The sequence below is a fragment of the Panthera uncia genome (genome assembly GCF_023721935.1).
Source record: "Panthera uncia isolate 11264 chromosome A1 unlocalized genomic scaffold, Puncia_PCG_1.0 HiC_scaffold_17, whole genome shotgun sequence".
Taxonomy (NCBI): Eukaryota; Metazoa; Chordata; class Mammalia; order Carnivora; family Felidae; genus Panthera; species Panthera uncia.
The window spans coordinates 67,987,195-68,014,426 of record NW_026057577.1 but is presented as its reverse complement, the minus strand read 5'-3'; the positions used below and the strand labels follow the sequence as shown (position 1 = coordinate 68,014,426).

General features: G+C 36.3%; 1 protein-coding gene across 1 annotated transcript; it reads right to left on the bottom strand.

Moving 5' to 3' along the window:
* Window positions 1-11,424: 11,424 nt before the first annotated feature.
* Window positions 11,425-19,409, bottom strand: LOC125935242 (adhesion G-protein coupled receptor V1-like). Its single transcript, XM_049648895.1, has 4 exons — window positions 19,353-19,409; window positions 17,268-17,444; window positions 12,714-12,894; window positions 11,425-11,801 (listed from the first exon to the last, which is right to left on the bottom strand). The coding sequence occupies exons 1-4, from the start codon at window positions 19,407-19,409 to the stop codon at window positions 11,425-11,427; spliced, it is 792 nt and encodes a 263-aa protein (XP_049504852.1).
* Between the last annotated feature and the right edge of the window lie 7,823 nt (window positions 19,410-27,232).

Genomic DNA, 27,232 nt, shown 5'->3' with positions numbered 1-27,232 from the left:
TATGTGACTATGACTTTTCCCATGAGGCCTTTTAACCTTATCACTGATAGTGTGATATTCTGGGTTGCTTCTTCAACTTTGATAGGCCTATTTTTCTCGGAAAAGATGAAGACCCCACAAGGATCATCACTAGCCAAAACTGTTAATGTGGCATTAGTGTGAACTCCCAAAGAGCCACTGGACACACTGATGATTGACACAGAGAAGGCCTTATCCAGTTCTGGATCTTCATCCGGAAGTATTTCCACTGTGATGTTGACACTCTTCTGCCCAATCTCAAATGTGACATTGCCAGAGGTGAAGGCAAGATCGCCATCAGGATCAGAGTCTATGCTCCAAAGCAAAGTCACTTGAGACAGAGCTCCATGGTTTCTCAGAATCTAGAAGATATTTAATGGTAAAATGTATTAAAAGAGGGATTAAAGTGATTGATTTAGAGGTTTTTAAATATAGAATGATAGCAGTATACTCAATTTTTATTTTATTCTTTATAAGTTGTTATCAATAATATAAGATTCTAGGGGCACCTGGGTGGCTCAGGTGGTTAAGTGTCCGACTTCAGCTCAGTTCATGATCTCCCAGCTTGTGGGTTTCAGCTCCACGTTGAGCTCTGTGCTCACAGCTCAGAGCCTGGAGCCTGCTTCGGCTTCTGTGTCTCTCCCTCTCTCTCCCCCTCCCCCTTCTCATTCTCTGTCCAAAAAATAAATAAACATTTAAAAAAAGAGACTATAAGATTCTTGATGGCAGGGAAGAAGTACTACCCATCTTTGAAGACCCTCAGAGAGTCAACTTAAAAAGTGATGTTGCATGAAGCTACAAATTGACTGAATATTTTTAGCTTCTAACTAAACTACCTACAGCTGTATCTTTTCTGCAATATTAGTAATGAAGCAAATGTAATTAATAATTTATTATATATGTATATATTTTTTTACAGTTTATTTATTTATTTTGAGAGACACAGAGAGAGCACAAGCAGGGGAGGAGCAGAGAGAGAGGGAGAATCCCAAGCAGGTTCCATACCACCAGTGCGGAGTTCAATGCGGGGCTCGAACCCACAAAATGTGAAAACATGACCTGAGCTGAAATCAAGACTCAAATGCCCAACCAACTGAGCCACCCAGGTGCCCCTATAATTTATTATATTTAAATACACTCATGAATATTTTTGTTTTTACTGCAAGATGGTATACGCTTCATTGTAAGGAATAATGAATGATATTTTCTGAAAAGTTAGACAAAAACTCATTTCGGAAAACAAATTATTTCCTTTTATCTTCAATGTAATATGGAAAACTCACCAAAAAAAGTATTTCACCCAAGGTTTGATAAAATATATTTAAGAAGAAATGCTTTTGCCAGTAACATGTTAAGAAGAGTAAAGAGGTTTAAAATTACTCCAAGTCCCAAATAATAATTTTTATTTATACTTAAATCTGAATGTTAATCAGAGTAACATTCAAGACAACAATTTTATAAAACTTGATCCCTTCTTTTCTTTTTTTTTTTTGAATAATTAGTTATCCTTTCTAATATTGAATATCTGCCACAAGAGTGCTAAGGGATGTATTTTGAGTGATCTTTCTTCATTATTTACATAAAATTTGAGGAAGGTGAGCAAGCTTCTAGCTCATGCCAGTTGTTTAACAATAGAATTCTGCTTAATTCCTAACTGGAACAAAGCAGTGTAGGAAGTACACCTACACACACACACACACACACACACACACACCCCATAGAGAGTTTTCATTATTAGTGCTGTTCATAAATGTTTTGGATTTTCTTTCTCTTTGGGAGAGAGATGAGATAGGATTGCATCTTTCTACCCGTTAACATTAGGCACTGCCATGTAACTTGCTTTGACCACAAAAGTGTAAATGGAAATGTTATGAATCACAAGAAACTATAAGAGCCAGTATGAGGTTCTCTACATCCACATTCCCACCCCTCCCTACAACCCTCCCACCCCACCAACCACCATGAAGACAGAAGGACTCACTGAGCTGTTCCCTCTGTATCCTTGATCCCTCAATGACTGACAACTGCTAAGTTAAGTTGCAGATATACCATGAGTGGAAAAACAAATCTTTGTTATATTAAGCCACTGAGCTTTAGGAGACATTTTTTACCACAGCCTAAGCGAATTAGTACAACATCTATATAAAATATCACTTGTATAGCTCCACTATATTCCTTAAAGATTTATGATTCCTCAGAATCACAAGATAAATTTATATGCAAAACTACATAAAAAGACAAATCTTTATTCAAATCCCTATTCAATGATCAATTTGTACTGTATGTACCACTAGGCTCATTCCCCTCTACCTAAAAAGGAAAAAAAAAAAAATAACATAAAGGACACCTTCATAATACAATAAAACAACTTTAAAAGAAGACAAAGTGGGGGCGCGTAGGTGGCTCAGTCGGTTGAGCATCTGACTCTTGGTTTTGGCTCAGGTCATGATCTCATGGTTCATGGGTTCGAGCCCTGGGTTGGGCTCTGCTCTGGCAAGAAGGAGCCTGCCTGGCATTCTCTCTCTCCCCCTCTCTCCACTCCTCCCCTGCTCACACACTCTCTCTCTCTCAAAATAAATAAGTACACTTTGGGAAAAAAATAAAAGTAGGCAAAATGTCTAAGGCTGCAGGGAAATAATGTACTCACATTTAATGTAACAGTGCTGTACCCATCTTCTGGTTCAGTTCCACTGACAAAGAGTGACTCAGGGCTAAATTCAAATACACCATGAGCATGGTCAGAGGCTGCAATTGTCACTAGAATTTGTGAAGCCACTCCTAGACTGGCTGCATGAATAAGTTCCAACAAATAGCAAGAAAATGTTAATAAGTAATTTGCAAACCAAAAGAAAAGCCAAGGAACAACTTTTTGAAAAGAGTTGTTCCATTCACTGAGTACGTTCTAATTTGTTTTAGAAAGAAAGGCAGACACAAATGGTTGCCACACATATTCACGCTTTTATGACCTTTCTCTATTTTGGCACCAACGTGATATACAAGTGCTGTATAAGCACTTGGAGATGAATAAGGAAAACTTGTTTTTCTTTTTCTCTCCTATGAAAGAGAACATTCTTCCACACGGAGTATATGAGGAAAGTCTCCCACAACCTTTGCTGACCTCAGAAGAACATGAGCCAAATGACTTTTGCCTTTATGAAAGAGTTTCCCTATGATTTTCATCAATCTGGCTAAACAGATTCTTGGTTTCTAGGACTATTTTTTCAACATATTATAATACTACAGATCTACCTCTCTTGGCCCCAAATATTCTAATCTTGTAACTAAAGAGGTGCCAATATCTAAAGAAGTACTGAATTATTTCCTAAGAAGTATGTTCAACTTTTATGTTGTATTAATATAGGCAGACAAGAAAAAATGAGGAATTCCAAAAGTAACAGAGTAATGAAATACAGTGACTCCACGAGGCATTGATGGAAGTTAGGAATGAGAGGGGTAGGAACATGAGTTCTGACCCTAAAATATAAAACCTGAAATTGTGAAAAGGAACATCTGAAGATTAGAAAGAGTTCTCCCTCAAGAAATATGTATTCTATATGTTTTCTCCCAATACAAAAAAAAAAAAAAATGCTGAATCATGCTGGCATATGAATCTACTTCAAAGGCATGCTCTTTTCAGTATATCCTCCCAATGATTGGCAACTAATTCTCCCCATTTATTGCCTCCTTAATTTCTTTTTCCCATATATTTTGATTAAATGCTACATACAAAGACTGCTGGTTTTTTTTGCAAATAAGCATGATACATTTAACATGAAAATATAAATGTTCTATTTATCTCTTTTTAAGTATTCAAAGCTATACAAAAGATTTTCAAAAATCATTTTATAAATGATATTCAAGCAAAATTTCTATTACAAGTAGAATCAGGAAACCGACTGTATTGGGTTCATACAAAGAAAAGTCTGGGCTTTGGAGGCAGGCAAGAATTTGATTCTGGCTTGATCACTTGCCTAGCTAGGTAACCGTAACACAGAGCAAATAATAGTTCAAAAAGTTGCTGTTATGGTTAATGAGAAAACATGTAAAGGACCTGCACATAGTAGGCGTAAATAATTGGTTAGTATTGTTGTCTCTGCAAAGTTAAAATGCAGACTAGTACAGGGCCTTGGAACAGCTGCTTACCATGTTTGTGAATAGTTGGAAGGAAGAATTCCATGTCCCCGTCACCACTACCACTGCCATCAACCCTAAAGAATTCAGTCACTTCACAAGGAGACAAAGAGACACACACACCCACACAATACACATTGACACAGTGAGAAAATGGAGAGCTCTTAAAACATATCCAGAAAAGAGGAAAATGTAGTAATATTCACCCAATGACATGCATTCTTCCATAAAAAATAAATTATTTTAAATGGTAAAAGTATAATATTAGTCAAGCTACCAATTTATTAAAAATTCATCCAGAGCTTTAGGAAATATTCCATGTAAATAAGTTGTAAATTGGTATTTCTCATTTCTGCCAACTTGACCAGTTTTCTTTTTAAATCACTTACTTAAAGCAATGTATATTGTTTTTAACATTTTAAATATTTTTAAAATATTTGTGGTTGTGTATAACCACAGTTAGGCCTATACGACTATGACAGAGTCACCTTACCATACACAAGAATCAAACTCAAAATTAGGGAAATGCGCCCAACGTTTCCCTCCAGCCATACGTTCAAATTCCCACTTTATTTTCCATCCTCAGACTTGAGCACCCTTTTGCCACTGACATGGTAGAAAGAAGCCTCGGCAAGTGGTGTAAAACCGTCTACTTCACACCTGGCTGTGAGAGATACCCACTGGAAAACCTTCAGCAAGTCATTAAACCTCTTGGTATCTCAGTTTTCTCACCTCTAAAATGTGCTGCTTTATACAGAACTGTTGTAAAGACCAAACAAATAATGTAAAGAATAAAGTACTTCAGCAATATGTAAAGACTATGATAAAGAGAAAGTAGTATTACCTTCACTTCCAATACATCTTATACCCCCCTCATTAATTTATCAAATGTTTACAAACAAAGAAGAAAGGAAGGGTAGTAATGGTAGCAGTAGAAAAGAAGAGGAGTAAGAGAAGAAAGTCCACATCCATACCTATATGCCTGACTGACGTGCTATTTTAAAATCTGCCCTGCTCTTCTGTTCCTCCCCTCAACAGGAATGGGATACACTAGACATGAGAATTTACAACATCACGCATCTGAAATCACCTTAGAGACTTAAGAGACAAAATGAATTTTAGGGAATATCCAGTGCATCCCCTATATTACCTACACATCATGAGAGATGGTGAAGTTCAACACCAATGTACCCTGAATAACATAAAATATCTATGTGGGTGGCTATCAAAAGAATTTAACTCCCCACAATACTGCACTTCTTAGGCAGTCCCTAGCTATGACTCAGAATAGAAGCTGGTACCTAGATCCCTTTACCTCCGATCCCAACTCACTGAGGGGAAAATGAGACTGTCTGCCACTATTGCTTCTAATGAGAATGCAAGACTGGTTTTCAAGTGAGTACCCATGCCCAATTAACATGTAACAGAACAGTGCATATTCTAAACATATGGGGAGAAGTTTCTACATAAAATCACTATGGTGACAAATATTACTTCTGAAGATATTTAATGTTACTTATTAATCAATAATGATCACTAACATTTTCTCTATTAAATACGTACTACTGGCTACAAGGGATACAAAGAACAACTTTTCACCTATTTTATAGTGACCTCTAATTAATGAAGTCCTGTCATGAAAATAATGATTCAGACATGCGAGTAATTGTCTCTGGAGGACAAACAAGGCTGGCATTTTTACATGTCGCTCTCCAAAAAAGGCCATTCAGCATATTTATACTGTTCTATGCAGTCAACCAACCTGTGGCACTATTTAGTCCCTTTCCTGGCTTGGCCTCCTTTGCTTTCACCCTGGGCTTTGTGAACACAGGGAAAGGAAACGTGGGGAAATCCTGCATACTTACTCCAAAGTCTCATTACACAGTAAAAGACAATTTTAATATTTCTATTTTACTCAATCTCTCCCTTTGGATGGCTTATACAGTATTGTAACTTTCTTCACTAAAACATGAAGATAATAACAAGATGATAATACAAGGTTTTGTAACGGAAGAAAATGTCCTGCTGATTCCATACCAACTCTCAATTTCTTACATTTATAAAGGGAATATGATGCACATCATATATATTCTATAACACCCCAAGCAGTACCTGAATATCAAATACATTAACACTTCTGCAAAGAAATCTATATAAATAGTTCATCCAAATGGGATAAAGACTATAAATAGCCTCTCTCCAGTACAGATGGGTTTTGCCACAAAATGAATTCTGACTCCAAAAATCTATGAAAATTGGAGATTTTGAATATCATAATTGAAGACAAAGTACTGCTGACCTGTTTTATTGATAATCACCTCATAATAAATTAACTGAAAGGACTAGTTTTTACCTGGGCTACATGTGGAAATAGCTCTGAAGGAGCTACTATGAAAATCCAAAAGTGGGAGAAAGGAAAGATGTGATTTTAGGGGCACCTACTACAAATGACAACTATGATTTGGTGAATGAGAACAATTATACTACTTCATGCTAAAAGCACATCTACTTTAGGAAAAGACCAATGGGTAATAAAAGGGGAAAAAACAATACGAACAGATGGTGTCCTTACAATAAACATTAGAAATATTAACTCAGAATTAACCAACCTCACAGCAAAAGTCTATGTAAATAAAACTATGAGTTGAATATTGATTTCTAAAACCAATAAATATTCTAACTTTATGTGGAAAGATGGAAATTTTCTTTTTACCAATAAAAGAAAGGGACTCTCCATCAGAAACTGCCTACCATACAATTATTAGTATATTAGTAATTATTAATCTTCAGGGTGCTCTTTCCAAAAACTAGTAATTCACTCATTTAAAAAAAACGTTACATTGATTCCAAGGATTGCATTTCCTTAATAGAATCTACTATCATCAAGGTGAATGGACAAGCAAATATATGACACTTTTGAGTCACCAGCTTACCTCCTCCCTCCAAGTTCAATAACTCAACTTTAAAAGATTTTTCCAATTCAGGGACAGAATTATCAGTGATGTTAACAGAAATGTATTTGTATCTTTCTCCTGGTTGAAATTCTAAGGTACCAGAAACACTCTGAAATACAAACAAAACATTTATCCATTAGATTATAATTATTCTGAATATTAATGTGCACAATGAGTATTTACTATGTCCCACATTGTTGTAAATACTGAAACAGAATAACATAATAAGAATATAAACCTCAAAATCCTTAGGTGGATATGGATAGTGTTCAATACAAATTCTAAACAAATATTCTCCACAACTAAATAAAGCAGACAGATTTTTATTTCTCTTGTTTAGCTATTCATCAAAAAGATAGTCAAGGCAAATGAGATATCTGAATATGTGAAAACCACAAATTCCTAAATTAATTCAATGCACATGTCTCTTGACAAGTATATTTAGAGCTATTCAAATTATATCATTGAGTAATGTAATTACTCAGTGCCTAACAACAGCATTTTGGTGTTTTCATTCTGAGAATTTCTCCAAACAATAAATATCCGTCTATTGGGCATTAACATTTTCTTGATTGTACTTGCAACTGCAATTCGTCATACAGATAGATCTCCCATCACAAAAGTTCACATACTACAGGAAAAACAAAAAGTTATTTAAATTCAAAGTCTTACGGTCCTTTTTTACTCCCATCTTCATTATCTCTTAAAAAAAAAAACACTGTCCCCTCAAGACATGAGAATACACCTTAAAGTTGTTCAAATTTTTCTAGTGTTAGTTTGCATGGACAAACTATATTACATTCTCAGGAGCTATTAATGGCCTTAAAGCTAAATTAAGAAACCCAAGTACCAATTTACTTACTCATTTATTTACTTTTTAAAAATATTTACCAAATGCACAGCATGTACAATGGCACCATTTTAAATGCGTGGAATTCAAAAATAACCAAGACAAATCTCTAGCGAGATGGAGAAGATTCTATCAGGAATGTTAACTGTGTAATATAATAATTCAAATAGAATAACAACAGCTGTAAAATACATATAGTTTGCTCAAGAAGGAAGTAATTAACTTTGCCTAGAGGGTAATCATCAATAGAGTAATTCTACAAGTGTTAACAACAGAGATAATATTTGACTGTCTAAGGAAACCATCTTTTAACTTGACCTTTGTAATATCCTACACAATTAGCCATTAACTCTCCAGAAATATGTTTTTCTCTGGTATTCCATATCACACTCGCCATTTTTCCTTAACTTTCTAACTCATCCTTTTTAGTATTTGTTACTGATTTTAACAGTCTCCTTATGACCTCTAAAAACTGCTGTTTATTAGACTCTCTCTAGACAAGGATACCATAGGCTTAGGCTTTTAATATTATTTATATGCTCCCAACTCTTAAATTCCTCTCTCCAACCCCTATATCTAGACTTAAATCTTAATGCCTACTTCAAAGTTTTCTTATAATTTCTGTCAGAATTTTTAAGTCACAATTTTCCCTTAAAAAAATCTATGCCTTATCCAATCCTCTCCACCATACTAAATTATATAGCAGCAAGTTGTTCATGCCCAGAACTAGGGGGTCACTTTTGACACCTTCTTCTTTTTATCCTTTACAATAAACAACCTTCACGTCCTGCCATTTCAACTCTGACACACTTCTTGAGACCACCTACTTCTTTACATATACATCATGATCTACCTAGTCCAAAATACTAACACCTTTCGCCTTGTTTAGAAAATGGACTCCTTACTGGCCTTTCTGCATCCAGTGCCTATATCTTCCAATCCATTCTCCCCAGTTCAGTTTCATAATCTTTCATAAATATATAACACCTTTCAATTACTTCTCCTTGCTATTAAAATATAAGGCACAAATATAGCATGAGATCTAAGGCCTAGGAAGATTCAGGCCCTTGTTTACCTTATCTTTTATCATGACACCTATCTGTCCACATTCCAGAAACACTGGTCTTCTTTCTGCTCCTCATTAGGGCCATTTAACCATTTTACTCATGCCATTTTACCATGAGATCTCAGGTAGTTCTTCCCTCCCGCTTCACCTAGTTTGCTAGTTTTCTCCTCTTTAAACTTCAGAGCTCAGCATAAGTATCACTTCCCCAAAAAAAGGCCACCTCCACTACCCTATGTCAATATCCACTTCTCTCCCATACCAACCTTGAACATTTCTGTAACTGTGATTCAGTCATTAATTAGCTATTTAATATCATTCTCAAGAGCTGGGAGTAAGCACCTGGATGGTGGGGACCACGTGTACCTCAATATAAGAGAATAAACTTAAGAACAGTGATATCTGATATGCAATTGTCTCCTCTTCAGTAGAGGATCCCTCCTGGCACTTTCCCTCCTTCCCCGACACTTGCATACTCACACACACAGCCTAAAAAGTCTTGCTTTTATATGCTAATGCAGACCAGAAAGAGCTAACCCATCATAGAGAAGTGAAGAAGTTATCAGGTTTTCAGGGAAAAGCAAAGATTACAGTTCAAAGTGAAAACCAGTGACAAACAGGACATCCAAATACCCTAAAAATCATCAGAAATGTCTTCAAGGGTAGTAGTTTTCTGACTGTCATGAAATATAGGGGCATAGGTTTTGCTTTATTTTGTTTTGGTTATTAAAGAAAATGATAATCCAACTGGAGATTGGGGATTTCCAGAATAACTAGAAATTGGAGACCACCAATATAAGGACTAAAGTATTTCTTTAAGAGAATGCAGAGAATATTAAGCTAAGCTGTAATGTCTTGTGGAATATGTTATATATCAAATTAATTAAAGATACAATAAATGTCAAGGCAAGAGAAATAGAACTTGCCCAAGAAAAAGAGTCTAAGAAAGAAGAAATCTGAGAAAACTTTGCCCACTGGACTACAGCCAAAATTAATTGAATTCAATTAGGCAAGGTTTCTGAGGTTTGAACAGAAAACTATATACAAATTACTGAACTCCAAACCATTGTGCAGGTCTTATTAGGAAGAAGGAGGGAAACTAATATTAAATTTTAAATTTTTTTTTAACGTTTATTTATTTTTGAGACAGAGAAAAGAGCACGAATCGGGGAGGGTCAGAGAGAGGGAGACACAGAATCTGAAACAGGCTCCAGGCTCTGAGCTGTCAGCACAGAGCCTGACGCGGGACTCGAACTCACGGACCGCGAGATCATGACCTGAGCCAAAGTCGGCCGCTTAACCGACTGAGCCACCCAGACGCCCCTAATATTAAATTTTAAAAAGAGGACTTTTTGGGAAAATAAAGTTGTTGAAGGATAGAAAATACATCCTGAGAAGTACAGCCAAGAAGAAATCATGAGCATTTGCTTAATATGAACGAACTGGTGATAATAAGAATAGGCAGCGGTAACAATGTCACTGTGTATGTGCCATGTATAGTACATGACACTTAAAATGCTGCCATCCATCCTCAGAGCAATTCTGCCCAGTAGACATGGTCTCCTCTTAATGATAAGGATACTAAGGTTAGGAAGATTTGAGGCTCCCAAGGTCACACATTTAGAAGACCAGTTGAAACCCAGTCTGGTCCAGCTCAAAATCCCAAGCTTCTGTTTGCCAGTGCCACACTACTTCTCACTTGGAGAATAATATAATTCAAATGGAAAAGACATGGATATACAATTTCTTTACAATTTTGGACCTGTTTGATGGAAGCATACAAGAGGGTTTAAAATGTTTAAGGGACACCTGGGTGGCTCAGTCAGTTGAGTGTCTGACTTCAGCTAGGTCATGATCTCACAGTTTGTGAGTCCAAGCCTCATGTCAGGCTCTGTGCTGACAGCTCAGATCCTGGAGCCTGCTTCAGATTCTGTGTCTCCTTCTCTCTCTGTTCCTCCCCTGCTCATGCACTCGCTCTCTCTATCAAAAATAAATAAACATTAAAAAAAATTTTAAATGTTGAAGAAAGACGGGTGCCTGCATGGCTCAGTCAAGTGAGTATCCAACTTCAGCTCAGGTCATGATCTTGCAGTTCTTGAGTTTGAGCCCCGCATCAGGCTCTGTGCTGACAGCTCGGAGACTGGGGCCTGCTTCAGATTCTGTGTCTCCCTTTCTCTCTGCCCCTCCTCCACTGGTGCTTGCTCGCTCTCTCTCTCTCTCTCCCTCTCTCAAAAATATAAACATTTTTTAAAATATTAAAAAAATAAAACGTTTAAGAAATAGAATTTTAAATATATACCCTATATATCAAAATCTGTGACATTAAAATAAGTAATATAAGTGAACACTATGACAAATATAAGACACAAGAGAAATTATCAGTATGAGAGCTACTTAAGTGTCAGGCGTTAAAGGACTGAAGTACTTGAATTTGTAGAAATCAACAGGCTAGAGAGCAATCCATCAGCGCTTATTTTGCTTGTTGAGTATAACAGGGGACCAGTGCAAGTCTCTTCCACTCCCGCAAGGGAAGGACTGAGTCTCTTTGATAAATATGGCTTCCAAATGATCAAGTGATTTACCTGATAGTCCTCAGGACTAAATGCTGTCAGTGACACCGTCCTAAATTCCGCCAGAACCCTCCCCAGGAGTCCTTGTGCCCGGACGACCAATAGTCTCACTTCTCCATCTTCCTCCTGCACGGTGACGTGAGGCATGCTGCTTGAAGGCAGGGTCATCGCGTCCTCAGGCTCAGGGGGCAGCCCTGTGGAGAACTGCAGCAAGCCTGCAAGACACAGAGAGCCATTCTGACCCCAGTGATCTGTGGAAGAATTTCTTCTGAAACATCTTCAGAATTCATCTGAAACAATCTTGCACAATTATTTTGGCCACCAGAATAAAATTCGGAGGGCTTTCATTTAGAAAGACTTCACTGAAGATTTGATTAACATGCTTTTGACACAGAATGTGTTAAGTTTTCAATATAAGTTAAAATTTTCTTTGTCTCTACCCAAAGAATCTCTAGAATATTTGAGTCTCTAGAATTCATTCTTAAACTTAGAGCAGAACATGATAAATGCCTCCCTAAAGGATTTGCAACCCATTTAAGAAAAATTTAACTGTAAAATCTGAGTTCAAGAGCCTCTCAGGTTCCCTACACAGAACTGTTACTAGTTTTTCTTGCTTTATGCCCCCCAAAAAACTATTAATTTTCAATATAGAATAACAGTCTCTATTTGTTAGGACGGATATCTGTGATAACTCCACAATTAAGAAAATTATCACTTTGCAGCACAAAAAGAAATTAATATAAACAGACAGTGATAACTTCACTTCTTTAAGACAGTACAATATAAATTACAAAGTATTTCAATTAATTAGTTGTTAACATATCACTAGAAGATAATTTTTTAAATAAAAAAATTTTGAAAGCCATGAATGAAAGTACTTTTTTTGTTTTAAATAATCCTGTATATACCTTTCAAAATATATTTGTAAACTTCAGAAATTGATCTTTGTATTTTCTTTTATAAACAATGTCCCTCAAAATGGCAGCTTAGAATTTCAAGAGCCCACAGGTTAGAGGACCCAAAGGAGTTCAATTGCAATCATTTGCAAAATCTCCCTTCAGAAGTTCTTAACTAGACCAAATATACCCGGAGAAGAGAGCATTCTTCTTCCAGGAGGGCTTGGTTACCATATGGGTGATCACTAGCTTTGATGGTGATATCTGTTGTTTCCTTTTCAGGGTCTATGCTTGCACCACTGGTGGGGATGGATCCCAGCTTCCCATCTCCAGGAATTGCAGAAACCAGCGTCACACGGAAATACTCATTAAGCTCAGGAATATCATCATCAAGAACATATATATTCAGAACCTATAAATGTAAAAATCCAGAGGCATGAAGCAATGAGGCATACAGAAATGACTTACCACTTACCAGAAGAAAATAAAATAGCCAATTAAGTTATATTTAATTGAAGTTACTATGTAACATGATCCACTTCCTTTTTAAAAAATGTTTATTTACTTTTGAGGGAGAGAGAGACAGAGAATGCAAGCATGCATGCACAGGTGACCAGGGGAGGGGCAGAGAGAGAGGGAGGCAGAGAATCCCAAGCAGGCTCTGTATTGACAACACCTAACATGATCCATTTATTAAACATTAAAACACAGACAGAGAAGGACCAGAGAAGTGAATTCTTAAACAATAATGGGTGTCGAGTATGAACACTTTCTGTCTAAAAATATCATATTGAGGGGCACCTGGGTGGCTCAGGTGAGTGACCGACTCTTGATTTCAGCTCAGGTTGTGACCCCAGGGTCAGAGGATCATGCCCCACGTTGGGCTCTGCACTGAGTGTGGAGCCTGCTTGGGATTCTCTCTCTCCTTCTGCCCCTCTTTCCTGCTCACATTCTCTCAAATAAAAAAATAAGTAAAATAAAATAAATAAAATGAAAATACCATATTGATGTATTAACATCATACCATACATGACATATTAATGTATCAATGTAATATCATATATTGCTTGTACCAACGACAGTGGTATGACCAACCTCAGGGTACAAAGTTCATAAATAAGGAACTGCATGTTATCTGATGGGATGTGCAGGGGGCAGTTGAACGGACAACATATACATGTCTAGTTCCTGCCTAAGGAACACCTGACATTCTTAGTAGTAGAATTTTTAAAAAGAGATTCAAAATGGACTTTGAAAATCTGGTGTAAGTAATCTTTCCAAAAAAGTAGCAATAACTCAAGCCAAGCTCTACAAAATTTAAGTCAAAATCTGAAGTGAAAAAACAATTCCCCTCCCTTTATTAACTGAATAAGCATGCCGTGACACCCACAATGTGCCAAGATTGGAAAATGCCCCAATCCCAAAGAGGCTCACGGGCTATTGTAGGAAAGAGATGACAAGGAAAACATTTAAAACAATGTAAACTGCTAGTTAGTAGGTTACTGGTCTGGTTTTGAATCATTAAATATAGTTATTATAGTATTTAATATATTCCATATATTAAAAATGTAACAAGATATTAATCGATCAAATGCAATGTAAAATGTCATAATAGGGTTATGCACAAAGTACACATAAAAAGAACAACCAACTTTACCTACTAACGATTTTACAACAGACACGTTTTAAGTGTCTTAATGTGTTAGTTGTGGTTGTAAATAATAATGGGAAGGACATTCCGAGTAAAAGAAACAGCACTTGTAGAGGGAGCCGATGTGAAAGAATAAGGCATACAGGGAAACTGAAATTAGACCACCATCACTGGTGTGGGAGATAAGGCTAGACAGATAATTAGCTCAGTTCAAAGGGACCTTTTATGCTAACACTAAAAACAATTTTGACTCTCAGGCCCACAGCACCAGCAGGATGGGCAAGATGGAAGTGCCATATTCAGTACAAGAAAGCCCAGTTGGGCAGAGCCCTGAAGGCCAATACTTTTGAAGACACGACCTGTGCAAAGGGAGGTGTGCTGGAAAAAAGGGGTCGGAGCCAAACAGCCAAATTCTGCCATCAGGAAGTGTGTCAGGGTGTAGCTGATCAAGAATGGCAAAAAAAAAAAAAAAAAAAATCACAGCCTTTGTATCCAAAGATGGTTGAATTTTATTGAGGTAAGAGTTTTAGTCTATTGTAGTTTCTGTTCTTAAGATATTTTCTCCCAGTTTTTTTATATAACAAACGGGTATTTTTAGTGATAGTTGCTGACACCAGAAGTAAACTGTTGATTCTGTTCCAGGAAAATGATGAAGTTCTGGTTGTTGGATTTGGTCACAAAGGTCATGCTGTTGGTAACATTCCTGGAGTTTGTTTTAAGATTGGTGAAGTAGCCAGTGTCTCTCTATTGGCCTTACACAAAGAGAAGAAAGAAAGACCAAGATCATAAGTTTTGATGGTGAAAACATGACAGTAATAAATTTTCAAATGCCAAAAAAAAATTGGGACTTCATTCCACAGGCAGTGGAGAGAACAGAAGAATCATAAGCAGGAAACGGACAAAATGAGAATTTTGTTTTAGACTCAGTACCAGGGCAGAGTGTAAACAGAGTGGACAGGGCAAGAAAGGATGCTAGGGGCTGAGACAGGAGGTGAATGATGAGAGAGAATGAGATTCTGAATAATGCAGTGACAGTGGAGATGAAGAAAAACAGATGGATTTGAGATTTGTTCTAGAGATAGAAGACCCAGACCCTGATGACTCACTTAGCATAGCAAGTGGAGAACAGAAAGGAATGAAGAGGCCTTCCTGGTTTCTCCCAGAAAGAAGGGTGACAACATTCTGACAATGCACTCTCACTCCAAATGCAATCTCCAAAGTACTAATCTTTGGGCTAAAACCATTTGGAGGACTTTTTTTTTAATGTAGTTTTTCTTAAGAGTTTGATTTAGCAGGTCTGAATTTGGTTTTAATGTTCATTTTAATCAAAATTTTAAATAAGAAATTAACATATGGCACAGCCAAAATACTCAAGGGGAAGGGCAAAAATGATACCTACTACCCAAATCATGTCATTGTTCCTAAACTAAAAATAACAATATGCAGTCTGAAGATTTCAGATATCTTGCCCCTACAAAGCAAAGCTAACAAATGTTGCTATAAAAAGTAACACCAAAACATCACGATGTCTTACAAAGCCAGATTAAGTGGTTGGTGTAGATCTAGCAGACATCGTATTATAAACCAACCCCACTAGTCAATGTTACTACTTTGCAATAAAGATCACTTATTGCTTAAAGAAACTAAAAATTATAGAAGAAAATATTTTAAATATAACTTCGCAAGAGCTTATTTTCCAGAATCTGATTAACTCTTAGCTCTTCCAAAATGTGTTTATAAAACAATGGTTTCTGGTTATATTTTCACTTCATAGTTGGTAAATTTCCCAAGGAAAATCTGGGGGATCAACTCTGTTTTCCAAGTAGAAACATAAATAAGTGACTAAATGCCACCATTATTACTTGAGTAAAAAAAAAAAGAATACTTTAAATCCAGAAAAGTAGTGAAAAAGACAACATCAGATTAAAAAACAGTTCTTTAAATAGCATTGTTAGCCTTATGAAAACTTGCTTAGTTTTCATAATTTTCCTCACTTTACCAAAGAATCAGCAAAATATTTACCATGGATCTATCTGCAGCCTGTTATTGGAGAACTTTTGTTATAAACAATTTAATCTCCTTCTTCCCCAAATTATAGAGATTTGATCATTCTTTAGTGTTAACTCTTTAAATCTTAAGCATATTTTAAGTCTTCCCTCAATTTTATCTTTTCCAACCAATTAACTCCTAAATCCCTTAGATATTTCCTCAAAGATTATATTTGCAAGCCTTAAGTTATTTTACTATGTATCAATAATGACATATAAGCTACTTACATTTTTAATGAAAAATTATACTGATGTGAATATTCTAACATGGTAGACTAGAAGAATGTTTTAAAAAATTCTGATAGAGGGGGTGCTTGGTGGCTCAGTCAGTTGGGCATCCAACTTCGGCTCAGGTCATGATCTCACAGCTCGTGAGTTCGAGCTCAGCGTCGGGCTCTGTGCTGACAGCTCAGAGCCTGGAGCCTGTTTCAGATTCTGTGTCTCCTTCTCTCTCTGCCCCTGACCCGCTTGTGCTCTACCTCTCTCTCTCAAAAATACATAAACATTAAAAAAATTTTTTAATTCTGGTAGAGGACACAGTCTCACCTCGATGTCACTTACAAGAAGTGCCATTTATTTCTGGAGCACCTATTCAGAAATGAGACGATAGTTCATGGAAAGTTTTGATAAAACTTGAGATCACTTGTACTTTCAAAACAAAGAAAAACTACCTCATTTTTTCTATGTTTAAAAACAAAGTGAGATTATAGTTATAAGAATTCCTCATTGGCTGATTAGAAGAGTACCATTAAGATCTCTGCAGTTTCCCATTGTATCAGTAGTAATAACAACAACAACAACAACAACAACAAAAAACCCACAATGACAAACCTTCAAGTTATACCATTTTTATTATACAGGAATTAAAGAAGATATAAAACTATAAAACTATAATAATACTATAATCATTCAAAACCTTTAGTTTTTATTTTGCATAAATAAATTAAAAAAACATTTTAGACCATGATATTTACCTAATTACCTGAATACTTTACATCGCTTAAACAGCAAGAAGTTGCAAATAAGTTACAGAACAAACAGGAAAAGCTTTCCAGGAGACTTTCAAGGAAACAAGGTAGGGTTTACCTCAGATCTCTGCCAAGGAAGGAACGTGATAGTTCCACTGGCATTAGCAAAATCATCAACAAGGTAATTAATGCCTTCAGATCCGATCTGTGAGATGGTATAAAAAACATGCACATAATCCAGAGCTCCTCTGGTTCGTTCCACCACACATGAAATGGTGGATCCCTCCTCTGCAATCTGAAATTGAGCATAAATTATTTATAAAAACATACCGATTTAAGTCAGTGATAAAATTATAATGCTTTCATGTAATTACCATAAACTTAATTCTGTAACTTTCTAACACTCTGAGGAAGCTTCTCCATTCCTCCAGACATAGTTATGACTGCTAAGAAATACTCAAAACCATGCATTTTTGTCTCACACTTTTAGAGATTTTATAAAAATACAAAAATGCAAAATATGAAAATTACAACAATTATAATCAGTTAACTGTACATGTAATCCATTCATTGATACTTCATATATGCCAGCCACTTTTCTGGATGCTATGGTACAAAACATCTATTAAAAAAAATTTATCCGACAGTCTCGGATAAATCTAAAAAGGAAGACAAACTCAAAGTTTTAGAAGTTGAACACGGACAAGCCAAATGGGGAATAGAAGTGTGGGGTAGAGGGTAGAAAATGACATGAGGGAGAACATTCTAGGCATGGACATAAAAAGTAATAGAGTGGATTTTATGAAATCATTCTGAGGACAGCACAAAGTGACAAGTGGCGAGAGCCTTGAGAAACGTCTGGTGGGAAGACAAATGTCAGGTCAAGGAGGGCATTTTCTATTATGCTCAATATTTTTTGATAGTCATATATACATATGTATACATATATACATGTATACACATGTCTGTATGTATTTTTCATATGGAAAATATTTTTATCTAAACACTTAAGATAAATGCTTAAAAATTACATGAAGTTAGATCTTTTAGAATAAAGTCTTGATGCTCTTAAATTCTCAGTCTTTTAATTCAATTTTATTTTTATGTTAGCAAGCATATATACAATTCATAGAAAAAAGAACCAAAACTAAAGGAATAGAACTCAAAATACAAGTTCTAATTTAGATGATGTCACTCTTTTTCATGTCAATCATGATCACCTCTGTCAGCATAAGATAGAGTCATTTTGGTGCCAACACTGGGGCTGGAAAGAAAAGATTTAAAATGTATTCACAAAAAGGCAATAGTCAACATAGTTATCAATGAGTGTGGAAGCACCAAGAAATCCTGAGTTTCACCAACCATCAATACCTCTGCTTCAAAGGGTAACAGCAACCCTAGTGCCTCATAGTAAATAAGACTAAGCATTTCTGGGACAATACTATAATTCTTTTATTTGCCTGCAGGCCCCCTGGAATGAGAAGCCCAAAACTACAGGTGATTGTTCAGCAGAGCCTCCAGTGCGACTCCTGGTGGACAGCCCCTCACCCAGACAGAGCCAGAACTTATAATCCAACAGAACCTAAAGCATGAGAATGAGAAACACAAATTCTAGCAATTGGTGACTGGGAGTGATGGAGACAGGGCCACTCTTACTTTCTACCTCTTGTCTCCTGAGCCCATGTAGCCTAGGTACTGTGGACACTGACCAGTTATCAGCCACTGGATACATACTAGATCACCCCCACCCTACAAGATGTGGTCCTTGATATGGCACCTTAGCTGAGTCTTTATCAGGCCATCCCACTATTGTAGTAAGCCAGCTGATTCAGGTGATGTGGTTTATAGTAAGGGCAGGGAATCCTAGGACTGTGTGCCCACTGTTACACCTCCTTCACATAAAACAAGTCCCTCTGAGGCAGGCTTCCCAGTGGACACAGCAGGCATTTTTTCAGCCTTCAGATGATGGTCTGGTAGATCTACTAAGAACATAAACTCATTAGGTAAGTATTAATTCCAATAATAATTCCAATATAATAATAATATAACTCCAACATTAATTCCAATATAATAATAACAATAATAACAACAATAATAACTCATTAGCTAAGGTAAGTATTAATTCCAGTAATTACTCACTCTGGAGTAAAACAGCCAGATTGGGATCAAGCTACCACTAAAGAGCTTATTGGAAAGCAACTACCTTTGGTCTTTGCTGCTTGCTATTTGGGCATTCAGCAACGAGAGTTTCTAGATCCATCTTGTTAAGAGGGAGCTCATAATGGGGTGGCTCAGTTGGTTAAGCATCTACTCTTGATTTCAGCTCAAGTCATGATCTCATGGTTCGTGGGATTGGGTCCTGGTTCATTGGATCGAGTCCTGGTTGGTGGGATCGGGCCCCACACCAGGCTCTGAACTGACAGCATGGAGCCTGCTTGGGATTGTCTGTCTCTCTCTCTCAAAATAAATAAATAAACTTAAAAAAAAATAAGAGGGAGCTCATGCTGTCTGGCACATGCATAGCCTCGATTCCTGCCATCACTCTGTTAATGGCACTGTGCTGGCAGTGAAGAGTCTAGTTGACATCCAGTGGATGCCTCATCCTAATTTCCCAGTTGTTGAGAGTCTTTTGGGAAATGTCCCCTTACACTTAGTGCCCATATCCTTCTATCTATTAACATGACTCTTCCCCAAATTTTCTTGTCTCTAGTCTTGATGAATTTAAGTCCCTGCCAGACCACTATGTCATTAGCACTGCTCAAACATGTACTTCATAACTTCAGACCATTTCTCCCTCCACATAAAATGACTAGCTAAGTGGGCTGGCTGTTTACTGCTCTGTCCTCATCCTTCAGAGCCACTCCTGAATGGAGCAACAGAGTGGTGGTAGCCCACTTTCAGCAAGCACCAATACATCAAGACACGTCAGGCTTGTGTAAAGCAGGCTTGATCTTTCCACCTCCAACAGTTAGTTACAGGCTTTACAGTAAAGGTCAAAGAGTTGACTGCTAAATATGCTCAGTTTGAAATGTCTACTACATATCCAAGAGATGTGTCAAGTGAGCAGCTAGAAAAATGAGTCTGGAATTTTGGGGAGAGGCCAGGGTTGACATTATAAATTTGGGAGGCATCAACATATAAATGGTATTTAAGGCCACATACAAATGGTATATACATATAACATTATATAAATGCTACTTAAAGACTGGAAGAGATGACAAGAGAAGTAACTATAGATGTAAAGAAAAGGATCAAGTATGGTCAGTTATGCTATAACACTGGTTTTGAAATCATAAAACTATTCCAATGCAACTGACCTATCAGAGAGCATAATGTGAATAATCCATAATCTGTTATGTGGACTTCACATTTGCTTATGTGATTTCATCTATAAGAAACATGGTGAACACAGAAAACTGCGCTGACCTGAAACAAGTCATGTGGAAACACACAAACACCCCTGAAACATCAGCTGCCTCAGTGCAACACGTGTGTTGCTAGCCACACTTAACTGCATCTAATGTGGCAACTTTCCCTTGGATGTCAGATAACCCTCCTCTCACTTCACAAGAATACACAACCTGCAACTGTGTACTGCTTGCTTCTTCAAGCAAACAAGGGTTTTTCCCTAGGTATACACCATATTTCTTGTAGTATATGAGTATTTCACATTTATTGTGTGAAACTTTTTTTATTGATTTCCTATCTTTCTTTTTACATGCCACTGACCAAGTTTTTGAGTAGTGTTCTCCTAACCCATCATTTCCTTAAGTTCTGTGTTTTCCTCATCCAGTTTGGCATACTGCAGTGATTTTTAGGAGCCCATCTACCACATGATGGAAGAACTGACTGCTCTGAAGGTGGGGCGCTCCAATCCTGAGGCTGGAGAGAAGGGGAAACAGAAGAGACACCCAAGTGCTCAATACACATCTAATTTAATTCCCACCTGCCACCTAGACATTTACATCAGCATTTTCATCACAGCCACTGGTACATAAATGTGTGATGAAAAGAGTATATGGCTTTAAGGTCAAACATTCCTAAGCCTCTTCACGCTACCATTTATCAAACATCTCAGTCTCAGTGATTTCTTCTGAAAATGAGTATCATAATGTCTAATGGATCTGGGTGATTAAACAAATGTCTTAGAAGGTACCTACAGGAATATATTAAGTACTGAAAATTTTTTATATTTTTTCTCTTTAACAAACATACAGATACACAATTCCAAAAAAAAAATGCTACATTCCCATTTTATCAAGAAATATATATGCTTACGTATTGAAAAAAGTAAATCCCTATACATTTTGATTCCTATCACAATGGGAACACATTTGCCCCAAATTTTAACCAGAATGAACACTCTGAATAAGCTAAATTAATAAGCCATTAATCCCAACATATGAATTTCATATTAATAATTATCCCAACATATGAATTAATTAATCCCAACATATGAATTTCAAATTTTCCCTTTTTAGCAGGAGACAAAAATGAAATGGATCCAAAGATGCACTCAGGACTCTGACATATTTCCTTACAACTACTTACTTACTAAGTCTAAGAGCATTACCAGGCAGCACCCAGGACTAAGAAAGGAGCTTTTTACTTGTAGGAATCACACAGGGAAAAGCTATTTAACCATGCTTTCATTTGGTAAAGCCCTAATCAAAACCTATCAGCTACTATTTTCAGGGTTTTTTTTTTTTAAAGAAAAGGCTATCCATATTAACAATTTATTCAATAAAGTAAACTATAAATCTCCAGTTAGGGAAGAAGCTTCAAATGTCAAAGGTCCATAAAAAAATCACCTCGGATGCTTGGTAAAAATCCATTTTTCATACTTATGAATTTACAGACAAATGACACAATGTCTGAGATTTGCTTTAAAAATGACTTCAGCCCAAAACAAGGAGATGAAATTGGCCAAAGTCTGATAAATGTTGACGCTTAGGTGGTGGGTCACTGGGGTTCATTATTCTGTCTTCTCTTATTTTTATGTATGTATGAAATTTTCCATTTAAAAAGATTTTTTAAGTTCAGGGTTTTGATTCCCATCTCATCTCCCTGCCAGAGATTCTGATTCAGAAATGGAGTCCTCTGGGGCGCCTGGGTGGCGCAGTCGGTTAAGCGTCCGACTTCAGCCAGGTCACGATCTCGCGGTCCGTGAGTTCGAGCCCCGCGTCAGGCTCTGGGCTGATGGCTCGGAGCCTGGAGCCTGTTTCCGATTCTGTGTCTCCCTCTCTCTCTGACCCTCCCCCGTTCATGCTCTGTCTCTCTCTGTCCCAAAAATAAATAAAAAACGTTGAAAAAAAAATTAAAAAAAAAAAAAAAAAAAAAGAAATGGAGTCCTCAATCAGGAATGGTGCCCAGGAATACGCATTAGACATTTCTTATTAAGGTCATCGTGCGCAATCCCTGGGAAATACTGAACCAGATGAAGGAATTATTAATACCAGAAAATAATGAAGATATGAGAATAAACAGTTAAAATAGTTTTTCTATTAAAATATTCAACTAACTGACTGTGGAATCAGGATACGAGCAAACGTTTAGGCCAGTATACGAGAAGCATAACATCAAGAAGTAATCATCAAAAACCACCATCACTCAGTTTTTCACAATAAACAGCAGTAGCCACTACTATTTCCTCTTTTGAATCAGAAATGTGCTCAATCTTCAGAACTACAGAAGAGTAATTACAAAGGTTAACAACCAGAAAAGTTTTTGAAACATATTTTCCCAGAAAAAAATAATGCACTGAGCCATAATTTGGCTTTCTGTATTGGAGTAGAAGATTAAAGCTAACACCTAATAATTACACATCCAATTAATTTTTTATTTTGTTTCACGCTTGGGTGAAGATCTATGATATCAGATTATATCAATATCACTTATATCTAAAGGAATCTATTCACATAACATATGGCAGGCACTTAAAAAGAAACACAGTCCAAGTTAAGTAATATTCTCAGTTCTACAAAGATCCTCTCAAAATATCTCTAAATCTATTCTTAGGCTGAGTTCATAAATATAAAATTTAATCCAAGTATTAGTTATAAAAATAAAATAATGAGACTAGGAAGTTCTATGAATCATTATGAAAAGTAATCTCATTACTTTATAATTATCTGATATACAAGACTGTAGGACATACAAAAATAGTGCCAAAATAAGGTGCAGAGAAAGTAACATTAAAGAATACACAGAATACCAAAATACGGGTGGAAAACATGAGAATGTGGTTGCTATGCTACAGATCCAACAAAACTCAGTCATCTGTTCAGTATAGACAACACCTGGAATACAGAGAACTAGTTGGCATGGCCCCATCAGGGCTCTCCACTACATACAGGTTTATTCATTCTTTCAATTACAATTTATTAAGCACCTGCTACTTAGTACAAACAAGATGGCATACCAGGCTAGGCAGTAACAAATCACAAAATAATTATGATCTCTTTCAATATGCCAAGTATAGACCATGTCATGTTCTACATTTTTTCATTATTTAAGATGTGATTATACTTTCATTTTAACCTTCATATTATTTTATTTCATATGAATCTATGAAAATGTAAAAGCATAACATAACTCATAGAGAAGTCTTTAAAGATCGCTATTGCCTTCAACATTTTTGAAGGGATAAGAAAAAAATTAACTTTTCAATGTCACCACAATAACACAATAGAGAAGAATCTACAGAAGTGACAGTGGTTTTTATTTCTAAAAATGAAGCAAATAGCCATAAAATTTAAACCCTGCAGACAATTCCAAGCATAGAATAAACCAGGGGTTCTCACATAATTTTGTTTCATTAATTCCTGAACACTCATAAAAATTTTTAAGAACCCCAAGGAGCTTTTAGCTTATGCTAGTGAAATCTGCTGATATTTACCATTTTACAAATTAAAATTGAAAAGAATTTAAATATTGATATAGCAACTCATTTTAAAATAGCAATAATAAACTCATTACGTGCTAACATAAGCAACATATTTTATGTGAAACAACTGTATTTTCCAAAACAAAAGAAATTAGTGACAGAGGGGCATTGTTTAAATTTTTGTAAATCTCTTTTAATGTCTAGCTTAATGGAAGACAGCTAGACTCTCATATCTCCTTCTGCAATCAATTTCTCTGTTGCTACTTGTTATTTTGGTTGAAATATATGAAAATAGCCATCCTCACACAGATATGTAACTGAGAAAGGAGGAGGATTTAAACAGTCTTGGCAGATAGTTACGGATATTCCTCCTCCACATTATACCAATTTGACAAGTGGTAGTTTCTTAGAGTTGAGCTGCAAATGTAAAATCGTACTCTAATACATTAGAACCCGTTGATCTACCTGCACTTTGAATTACAACTTCAGCAAGCAATCAATTAGTATTACTGATGATGATAAAAATACTTCATATTACTCCTTAGGAGAAATATGAAAAGATGAAAAAAAGATGAAAAGATGAAAGAATTCTATACTTATAGTCTTAATAATTTCAGAAACGCAAATTCTATAATATTCCTGAGATTCCAATGTTCTTTTAGACTCAACACTTCCCTTTACTGTCTAAATTTTACTCTTTCCAATATAGATATATTCTATTTCTCTCTCCTTTGGGCTTGGAGAATGTTTTCTTTTTCTTTCCAGAAGTTCTAATAGTATACATGTTGCGGCTTACATTGCGAAGTTCTCTCTTCTCCAATTAAAGACTTGACTGGTCCTGTTCAAATTTTGAGATTTCTATGAACAGGCAAAGCTATATAACTAAGTGGGGGCAAACCCACACCAATGCAATCTATCAGTGGGACTTGTAAGACAAGCCAGCATTGAAAACTCCAGCATTGAAAACTCACTATCATAGCCCACAAAGCCAGAAAAACAATCAAAAACTATTCCTCACTTGGGGCAGATTTTTAACATTTATGTATTTTTTTTCCAGTTTGGTTGTTTATGCAGCTAACTGAACCTAAATGTGTTTGTTGTTTGAAGTATATGCCTTTTTAGGTCTTAATTACTAGAATACATTCGTAAATTCAACAAAGACGTATTAAGTACCTACTATAATCCATTCTAGGTGTTGGGAGATACAATAATGAACAATAAGACCTTATTACACTCAGGGTTCTTTCATCCATATGGTGGAAAGGGCTAGCCAATAAATATATGAACTTATAAATAACAAAGGGAATTTAAGAGTGTAATAAATATTATAGAAAAATTAAAACTAGGTGAAGGGATGGAGAAAAACTGGTTGGGAGAAGGAAGGGGGGGCTACTTTAGATAAGAAAGTCTTCACTGAGAAAAGGTCTTAAAACTGAGATTTGAATGACTGATTCTGAAGATCTAGAATGGGAGTGTTCCAAATAGAGAGGCTACAAAGCCCTGATGCCCAGAGACTGTAATTGAAGCAGGCAAGTGTGACTGAAACATACTGATCAAAGAGGAGTCTGACCAACATACTGACCAAGAAGCTAGAGCCATAGGCAGGTGCTGAGTCATAAAAGGAATTAAAGGGAAGCTGATTTTACATGGTACCCTAATGGTTCTCACGGTCTGATGGAAGCCACCTGTCTTTTTAAAAATAGAGATGATAATATTAAAAACACAGGGGGAAAGACAAAGGTTAGAAGTCACAAGACAGATTCAAATTTCAGTTCTTCCCACTGTATCTTAGAAGAAAAAAAAGTAAAACTCATATTTATTTAGTGTTGGTAACTGCCAAGCCTTGAACCAGGTATTTGATCCTGTCTTATTTAATTCAAGTTAGGTTATTTTTTTCAGGTCCTCTAACCCTCAGTTCTTAACCTTATTGGGTGGTGAGAATAATAATCAATATTTGTTGCCACCGTATTATGGATTGTCAGAAAGGCATATCAAAAACTTAACATGTAAAATTCTTTAATGATTGAATATCTATTTAAAACTATTATCATTATAGGGACGCCGGGGTGGCTCAGTCCATTAAGCATCTGATTTCGGCTCAGATCATATCTCACAGTTCACAAGTTCGAGCCCTATGTAGGGCTCTGCACTGACAGCTCAGAGCCTGGAGACTGCTTCAGATTCCGTCTCTCCCTCTCTCTTTGCCCCTTCCCCACTCATGCTCTCTCTCTCTCTCTCAAAAATAAACATTTAAAAAACATTTTTAAGTATTATCATTATAGATAAACACAATTCTTTTTAAATTACAGATTTGTATGACATTTCTCCTCCTTAGTCTAAGATATTCTGGTATTTCTGGTATAGAAAAAGCCCACTATTTGAAGATCTCTTATGATTATCACCAAACTAAAGAGCTGAGAAGGGCAGTAAGACACTCCTCTGAGAGCTAGGCTCCCCAATTTGAGCTAAATCGGGCCTATGACCAGGAGACTGCTTTTCACCTGGTATTAATTCATGGTTTTCTTAATTGCTTCAATTTACAAAAAAGCCCTTCTAAATCTACAAGCATCAACTTGCAAAGGAAAAGACTCTTGTTACTTGGCATCCTTTCATGGGCATGGAGCTGTTGTTGTCACAGTCAACACCTGTGAAGTGGTGTCATGAGATCTCACATTACTGAACAGGAAACCAAGATGATTAGAGATCTTTGAAAACCTGGAAAGAACTGATAAGGACAGTAAAACAGCCTAATGAATTAAAGCTGGCCAAGAAGGGTGATAAGGAAGGCATTACACCCAACATGGAAGAATGTTGTAACTACTCACACATACATTTCACATGTAGAAAAAAAAACTCAAAAAATCATATTTTAATAAAGTTTCAATTACTATTATTCATAGAAGCTTTCAATATGTATTATTTCATTTACCTATGTAGTATCCAAAGAGTAGACAAAGTACATTACATGTGGAGTATTCTGGGCCTTCTGTGAAATACATTAACTTTACAGATAATTGCTCAAGTTTCATTTGTTAATTTCTTATTACTTCTATCAGCTGATAAAGCTTCTAATTCAAACTGTGAACTTATAAAAGCAAGGACCTTATACTTTACTTTTGCAACCACTTGTTCTAGCATACTTCTGGGCTTAGAGTAGATACTTAAGCACATTTACCAAATGAAAGAAAGGCTATCCC